Source organism: Emys orbicularis, chromosome 1 (assembly GCF_028017835.1).
Source record: "Emys orbicularis isolate rEmyOrb1 chromosome 1, rEmyOrb1.hap1, whole genome shotgun sequence".
NCBI classification, from domain to species: Eukaryota; Metazoa; Chordata; order Testudines; family Emydidae; genus Emys; species Emys orbicularis.
In genome coordinates, this window is record NC_088683.1 from 206652480 (window position 1) to 206661326 (window position 8847).

An 8847-nucleotide genomic window follows, 5' to 3' on the forward strand; every position below is an offset into this window, starting at 1 on the left:
GTGGCTGTTCCTTGATGCCTTCCCCCTTCTGGCTAGCCATAGCCCATAGCACAAGGAGCAAGTTGTGGCTGCATGGAGCAGGGATGCTACCATATAACCAATCTTTCACTTCACTGTGACCCTTCTGATTCCCATGTACCCCATGCAGCAAACTGAGCTATATGCCACTGGTGCATGCATTGAGCAAGACAGAAAATTTATACATTGAGAGGAGCTGGAAGTTTGAGGAATTTCAATACCTGCTTTATGGCACTGAAAGGTAGCAGCAGCTCGGCTGTCAGTGAGGAAGGCTAACAGAACTCTAGCATACTGAACTAAAGATGAGCCCAAACAGGGTGGTTTTGGAAGCTGCCTAGTTTAATATTTAGTATTTTTTAACTTCCAGATTCCCCCTGTTCACTTGTAAGCAGGAAGGATGCTCTTGTGGTTAAGGCATTGGATACAAACTCAGCAAAGGGGGATTCTCTTTCTGGCTCTCCCCCAGTTTTTCTGTGTAAATTTGGGTAAACCACAATTTTACAAAGTGCCGGAAAATATTATGTGCCCACAGCTTTAGATATTTAGGCCACACACCTGCAACTGTGTCTGTGTGGGCAGACCCCTGAACCTTCAGGGAGTCCCACTGAGTTGGACTGACCCCACAGAGGTGCCTGGATCCATTTGCAGGGAGCAACTTTCCGGATAACGACCTTAATCTCTCTCTGAGCCTCAGTTCCCTGTCTGTATAATCGGGCTAACGATACTTAAAGGATTGTTGTGAGGATAAATCTATTTATCTAGTAACAATGGAGTTGAGTTGAACAATGTATAGTTCACTGAAGACCTCAGACTGGAGATGAACTATAATAAAGCACTAGCTGAATCTTGCTTGCCTTATGCATGTGAGAAGTCTCCTTGAAATTAATGGGACCATTCTAGTGAGTAAAGTGAGTTGGATTTCGCTACAAGAACAGGTATTCAGAACTTTAAGGACACTTATGTTAGTGACCAGATATTTTCATGTTATTCACAGAGACTAAGTTCTGCGTACATATCTGAATTTGAGTAAAAGAAGGACATTGAAGTGGTTTTGGACATTCTACACAGAACAATCCTAGTCAGAGGATTAAGCTCCCAAGGAACCCGCGCCTCTGAAGTATGTAAACTTGCCTTTGTACATATGTCACCATGTATGTTTTTAATTCCTTGCATGGGTAGAAGCCCAACACTTTAATTTTAGAAGATCAGGTTAATTTCCCTATCAAGAGTACGTGGGGAAAAAGAGAAAGAGCTGTCTCTGTAATACCATTTTTTTTCTCTTCCCCACATTCTAGGAAAGAACCTCTTGGTGTCTCTGCAGGGATCCAGAGCTGAGAATAACTGCTAGAGAATGGCACTATCTAAGGTCATAGAAGAAATAACTCTATGTACTCTTCTCTCTGCCCTCTTTTCCCTTTGTTCTAAAACTCGCAGCTGTTCTAAAATTTTATTTTGTGACTGCAATTTTCAAAGGATACTGGCAACACCCGTTATACATATGCAAATAATTCAATTATAATTGTCTCTCAGAGTTAAACTATGAATGTAGAAGGGTTTTATTTTATCATCACTAAGACTTTGTGGCTCTTCTGGCTTGTTCTCTCTATTAAGCTTTGTACCAAGTGGATCAGAGTGATTAAGAGATCACCAAAGAATATTCTTCTGTTACAAGCATGAATTATTCTGTTTAACTTTTTTTATTACATCTTTCCTCCAAAAAGAGAAGTAAAATGCAAAGTCCTCCTTTTTTGTGTTTTAATAATTTGAACCAACACAGAACTGTACAAAAGAGAAAAACACAATTCAACTTATCTGCTGTTCCTTTTCAAAATGGCCACCAAGACCTCAACTCTGTTCCCTAGGGACCCCAGAAAGGGAGGAAAGCATAGGAGCAACTTCTGAATCGATATGCAGCTCCCATTATAAATGGTGGGGTGGAGATAAGGAGAGACTAGTGGTCTAGTTTAGCCTTCTAAGTGGCCCATGCTTGCGAACTCAGGGCATGGTCACCTGTCAAAAATGAATGGAGAAATAAGGTATAAAGCTATTACTACTATCCTGACCCATCGGGGCTGTGGAAAACTCCTGCCTGCTTCCCACAATCGATGTTTTAGAGTTCTCTCTTTAGGGATGCATTCTTGGAGAACTAGCTGGTGGGAGAGTTCCTGGCAGTGTAGTTCTGATAGTCATATTCCTATGTCATGTTGGAGGCAAAGAGCTGTGATGGGTCTGGCGTATCTGCATGGATGCCCTTGACATGAGTGGGTCTTCCTGTGCTGATCTTGTTGGGGGACAGGCTAAACTCTGCTGAGTCCCACAGAAGGGAGAACACCCTTAAATCCCTAAGCAATAGCACAGGGTTTGGTATACAAAGGAGCAAGATTATTTTCTAATCTACCATTTGTTTTTGTTTCTTTCAGATGGAGTTGAAGAGATTCAAAATGATTTTGTTTTTAATTGTAGTATTGACCTCTACTTGTTTGTATTTGATTGAAAACGGTATATTCTGTTTAAAGGAGGAAGAGGTCACGTCACTGACTTTTATAACAGAGAGTGGAAACTTTTTGCAGTTGCCAGATATAGACTGCAGTAGGACTCCTCCATTCCTGGTACTCCTTGTGACATCGTCACATGGCCAAAATAAAGCTAGGATGGCTATCCGTCAAACATGGGGGAAACACAGACTAGTTGCTGGCAACCGCATCGTGACATATTTTCTTCTGGGAACCACCATGAACCAAAATGATCAAACTGGTATTATTGCTGAAAGTCAGAATTACAGAGACATTATCCAGAAGGATTTTATAGACACATATTACAATTTGACTTTAAAGACAATGATGGGAATTGAATGGGTTGACAAATTTTGTCATCAATCCAGGTTTGTGATGAAAACTGACTCAGATATGTTTGTCAATATCTTTTACCTGACTGAACTCCTTTTAAGAAAAAACAGAAGTACTAGATTCTTCACAGGCTTTTTACTTATGAATGCGTTCCCAATAAGAAATAGATGTAGTAAATGGTATGTGAGTAAAGATGAATATCCTGGAAGCACGTATCCTCCATATTGTTCGGGGACTGGTTATGTTTTCTCCGCTGATGTTGCTAGTCAGGTTTATAATATTTCAGAAAGTGTCCCTTTTATTAAACTGGAGGATGTTTTCATAGGACTGTGTCTTGCTAAACTAAAAATCAATCTGGAGGAACTTCATTCAGAACAGACATTCCTCCCAAACAGGGTTGTGTTCTCTCTTTGTCGCTTCAAGAAAATTGTGACATGCCATCATGTGAAACCTCATGACCTGCTGATCTACTGGAATGCACTGGAAAGCTCAATGGATGAAAAATGCCCAGATGTCTGAAATAGCTGAGCTAACAAAGTGACACAAAAAAGCTACAGGACCAGCCTTTAGTAGGGTTACAACCTGGCCAGTATTTGACTGGCCTGGCCATTTTTTTATGGATTTGCCAGTTGCCAGAAAAATAATTTAATCTGCCTTTTTTTACACGTGTCTAAAAATTTGCATTATTATCACCACATTACACTGGGATATCTAATGTTAAAAGTTTCTGTGTCCAGCTAAAGATGCTGCAGTGTTCCCACTTCCACAGCTTAAGTAAGAAAATGATGTTATCAATCTTATCTATATGTGCTCTCTCTCTAGATACTATAAGTGGCTACTGGGGGCAGGATGTGCAGAATTGTCTTCTGGGGTGGGAGTGGTGCTGGTTTTTTTGCAGTTCAAAGGTGGTAACCCTAGCCTTTAGTCAGGCAAAACTTGGCCACTGAAGTTAGGCTGGGGACTTGTACAGTCAAAGAGACACTGATAAATATTTTAACCTCTTGTCCCTCTGCAAATTTGCTGGTATTTATTTGCAAACACTGGATTTTCATGCAGGGCACAAGCCAACAAAACTGCTTTGTCTCAGTACGAACACTTACAGTAACGTCAGCAGAAGGCAGGGAATGCTTACCTATCAGTTGGTTCTCTCTATCATTTTCTCTGTTTCCCTAACATTAAAAGTTTACAGTCCAAAGTCCATTCCCTGACACATTATAACAAGGTTAGGCCACACTCCTGTAATGAGCTCTGTGTGAGCAGAGACATACATCTGCATGAAACCCTTTACACTGCTGAAGTTGATGGGGCTTTGCACAGGTGTACAGATCTACCTATTCAGAGCCTGTTGCAGGAGCAGGGTCTTAAGTTCCATAGGTTAACTTCTGAGCCTTTAAGATCACTGCATTAGTTTTCTATTATACATTTCACATTTAAAATCATGCATACAGGGCTTAATCAAGAGCCCAATGGAAAGAAAAAATCAACAGTGCTGACAGAATATTGGAGTTGGTAAATAAATAATGTATTTCAACATGCTATATTCCCCCTTCAATACAAGGTGTATTTTTGAATTCAGAGGAATTAGTAAATACTGCAAAATTCTAAACTCAAACATCACATTTCCCTTTATGCTGAGATTGTCAAAGGGGCTGAAGAGAATGAGGTGCCGCCATCATATTAATGGGATTTGGGTACTGACTCCATCAGTCTCTTTTAAAAACCCCAGCCTCAATTGTTATAATTATACTCAGGCCATATATGTAAAAGCGGAATGAACAAAAGGGCTATTTGTATATAGTGTATTTGATGTAACAAAATGTGATTGTTTTAAATATGAGTCTATTCTCCCCTTGAATTAGCACCTGCAACTTTTTTAAGGCTGATATAAAAAGTAGGACAGTCTTTACATTATTTGCATAGAACATATTAATATCAAATTAACAAAACTTAATGTATGATACTATTTTAATAAAAGATTATTACAGCTTTTTGTGTGTCCAGTTGTCTTCTACTTGAGAGTGCAACTAATGCTTTGAAATTCATTTTTCTAAAAGGGTTATTTATTTTAAAAACAAAGAGTCATGTCTTTCCTTCTCTAAAATACCTTGGGGGAGAGGTCCTCTAATACAGGGGTTCTCAAACTTTTTCTTTCCGAGCCTCCCCTCCCCCAACGTGCTATAAAAACTCCATGGCCCACCTGTGCCACAATGACTGGTTCTCTACATATAAAAGCCAAGGCCGGCGCTAGGGGGTAGCAAGCAGGGCAATTGCCTGGGGCCCCATTCTACAGGGGCCCCTGTGAAGCTAAGTTGCTCAGGGCCCTGGGCTTCAGCCGCATGTGGTGGGGTTTCGGGTTTCTGCCCTGGGCCCCAGTGAGTCAAACACTGGCCCTTCTTCATGGACCCCCTGAAACCTGCTCCTGGCCTCCGAGGTTCCCGGACCCCTGGTTAAGAACCACTGCTCTAATAGGAGGTAGGTTTCTTTTCCAATGCAAGTATATAATTCCCATGGCCAAGAACAGGATAACTTTATTTCCAGAGTAGACCGTATATGATACTGCCACTGTAGCTGCGGTACAAAACATTTGGGTAAAAAATTACACTGTTTGCAGAAAGTGTCATGGAAAGGTGAAGGTAAACTATTTTTCTAAATAACTTCTATGTCTTATCAATAAAAGTATTGTTAAATGTCCAAGGAAAGGCTGCTAGGACTAGAGCTAGGCTAAGACTGGAATCTTAGAATCAGATGCCTTGGAACTTCAAGGGACAGAAGAGGATGTTCCCTCTCCATCTTCGGCGCCCTATAAATACATATCAACACAGTGTCTGAGCAAGTCCTGATTGTTAATATATTTATCCTCAAACACCCTGGTGAGGGTGCTGCTATCCCCATTTTACTGGTGGGGAACTGAGGCAGAGAGGCCAGGGGCTAAATCCACAAAGGGACTTAGGTGCTGCTACACCCTGCCACCTAGAGGAATCCTCAGCCCTGAGTTAGGCACCCAGGCTCCCTATACAATGCAGGAGAGAGTCAGGCACTTAAGAAAGGGATTCACAGAAGCCACCAAGCTGAGTGGGGAGCTGCCAAAGCTAGCCAGTAGGAACCCTTCAAAGGCAGTTAGGCACCTATCGCCATTTGGCATTCATAGCTGTGAAGCCTGTCCTGGAGTTGGGAGCGTAAACCAGATCAGCCCCCTTCTCATGGGAGAGAGAGAGAGAGATGCACACACAAACCTTCACAGCTGAAAACCCTCTGGCCTAGTGATTAGGGCACTCACCTGGGATGTGATAGACACCTTCTCAGGACAGTCGTTATTCTTGTTTATTAGGTTAATGCTGCCCTCTGAGAAAAAGAGCCTAAATAAGTCTTCCACACTGCTGAGCAGACTCAAAACTCTGAGCTACTTAGATGGCCCCTGTGTATCTCACTATCTTTTGGAATGTATTTATCCTGTCAAGACCACTGCGAGGAAGTACGGCTATACCCATTTCACAGAGGGGGAACTGGGGCACATAGAGACGGGACTTGTCCAAGGCCACACAGGAAGTCTGTGGCAGAGCAGGGTATTAAATCTAGGTTTCCTGAACCCCAGGCTAGCGGCCTAGCCAATGGATAATCCTTCTGCTTAAAGAGCCAGAACCAATATCATGTGCATTATGTAACTACTCAAAACCAACCAAGCCAGCCTGAGATTCAAAAGAGTAATGTTTAAAACAACAGTTTCAGGGTTATCCTCATTACAAAACAAACAACCTTCCACAATTTTTCACTGAAGAATTTAATTGGACAAGTTCAGATTTTCATAAAATCTGGCTGTTACGTTGTTTCACAAACTCAAAACCAGGCAAGTTTTGTCAAATAACAACAACCGAAAACCCCCTTTCATAGGAATATTTCAGCAGGCTCCTTTTGATGCTGACACAGAGTGTCACCAAGTGAATCATCTACGTCCTTTGTTGCATCTGAGTCTTGACCTAGCCTGATCCTGTTTAATTTGTGACTTTGGTCAGGGATCACAACCCAACACTACAGACAACAGCTTCCTACTCTGTTGTCCCAAAAAGCACATAGAAACCAGATCCCTCCTAATCTTTACAAAACACCAGCGAGGAGTTGTAAGGCAGGAAATGTCATAAATTAGTTATGTGGTGTGATTTACACCTTCGGGTTTTAAAACTTCCAAGCAGCAGTGTTCTCTTCATGTTTAATTTAATTGCCATCACTGGAAAAGCTGTGTAAGTAAATGTTTGACTCTCACCCGTAAGGGACCTGCAGCTTTTACATGTGGTTTGTTAGTAAAGTTTCATCAAGAGAATAAAAAAATAAAAAGAATAAATTGAGCCTTCATGCACTAGTAGGAGGCATTCGTCTGGCTCATGAGTAATGCGGCTTTCTTCTGTGGTAGGAAGAGGAGAAGCAGCATAACGTTACTTTGGCACTTTCTGTGCAGCTCTGCTCTGCAAAGTCATTATGTGAAATAGCACCTTCTTACATATCAGATCCCCTTATGTGTATTTGGATTCAGAGCCAATTACTTTTCGTTCATGTACATCCCTACGCTGATGTAGGGAGAGGGAAAGGAGTTTGTGCCTCATCCAATCAGAGACTGTAGGGGCCAGTGATGCTCCTGGCACAGTTGATTGCTGCCCTAAATTGGTGTATCCTTGCTGCATTGGTCCCTATTGCTTTTTGCAAGGGCTCAGGATAGCCAAGGGAGAGGAAAGCCTTGGCCAGGCCCTTCATCACCCCCCCAATATGCCTACACCTCATCAGTGACCGATGAATTTTTCCCAGATGTACAGGCGTAACTGAGAAGGATCTCCTTCTGCAATGTTTGTCAAGAGAGGGACACTTTCACCAGTGTTTTAAAAATGCTCACTAGATCTGGAGTGATGCCTGTGGATTTTCAATTTTTAAAAGCAATTCTCTCAGCTTCCTGGGATTCTTATTTTGTACAAAAAGCAAACCGCTGAATATTGAAATAAACAAACTTACCATATTCCCCCATCAGAGGAGTGCAAGACTCAACATTGATCCTAGGTGCTTCTGCTTGACCTTAACCAAAATATCAGTTGAGTATCAGCAACGTCCTCTCCCAGGGGACTATGCCATCCTCTTGCAGGTGGATCTGATTCAGTCATAAAATCCTTGGCATGAACATAGTGCCTTTCATACATGGATTTCCAAGCACAGGTGCTGTCCATTTCTAACTTATGATCCTACCCTTGACTGGTTGGACCCCTCAGTGGAGCAAAAAGGCGTCAGTCATGAGGCTGCATTTCATGGAAACTGCACGAAGATAGATTGAAACACACATTTTCAGACACACTGTCTGATCATATGACAACATCATGCTCTCCAATCAGTGCCCTGTGGGTCATTCACAATTAATTCGAATAAGAGTCTTCGGTTTTCAAAAGGTACAGGTATTTATAGCTTTCATAATTGGCAACCTTGCAAAAGAACTGACCATTTAGAGAGAGTATGACTTCATATCTTATCGTATCAGCTTTCCTGTGGATGTAACATCTGCTCTCCACTTGAGCCCTTTGAAGAAATAGGGGGTAAATGGGAAGCCCAAGATGAGTTCCGAGGCCCCAACCCTTAGGAAAAACAAGTTATGGATCATGATGTTTACACTGTCATAGCAGACTGCAATATGCTGACAGCTACAAAATCTCCCTAGAAGACATTGACTGATATCCAGACTAGCAACTGGGAAACTTGACAGTGCTGAGATAAATATTTTTATCTAATTTAGATAACACTTTTTAAATTTAAAGCTAAAGAGTACATTGCTCAGGGAAATCAGTGCATCGGAAGTTCACTAAAAATGTCCTTCTTCGATTTACATGCCTTCTACACCCAACAAAATTGCTTCCTCTTTGATTCTGTGATAGATATTATTCTTTATTTACAGTTGGATGACTCACTGCTGAAATAATCTTTTTCATATCCCCTGAATTATGACACTTTAAAAAAT

The 8847-nt window shown here is 41.5% G+C and overlaps 1 protein-coding gene across 1 annotated transcript; it reads left to right on the top strand.

Annotated features, from left to right (window-relative positions):
* The first annotated feature begins 1369 nt into the window (after window positions 1-1369).
* Window positions 1370-3383, top strand: LOC135895477 (beta-1,3-galactosyltransferase 5-like). Its single transcript, XM_065423588.1, has 2 exons — window positions 1370-1384; window positions 2439-3383. Exons 1-2 carry the CDS (start codon window positions 1370-1372, stop codon window positions 3381-3383), a joined length of 960 nt encoding a protein of 319 aa, XP_065279660.1.
* The last annotated feature ends 5464 nt before the right edge of the window (window positions 3384-8847 follow it).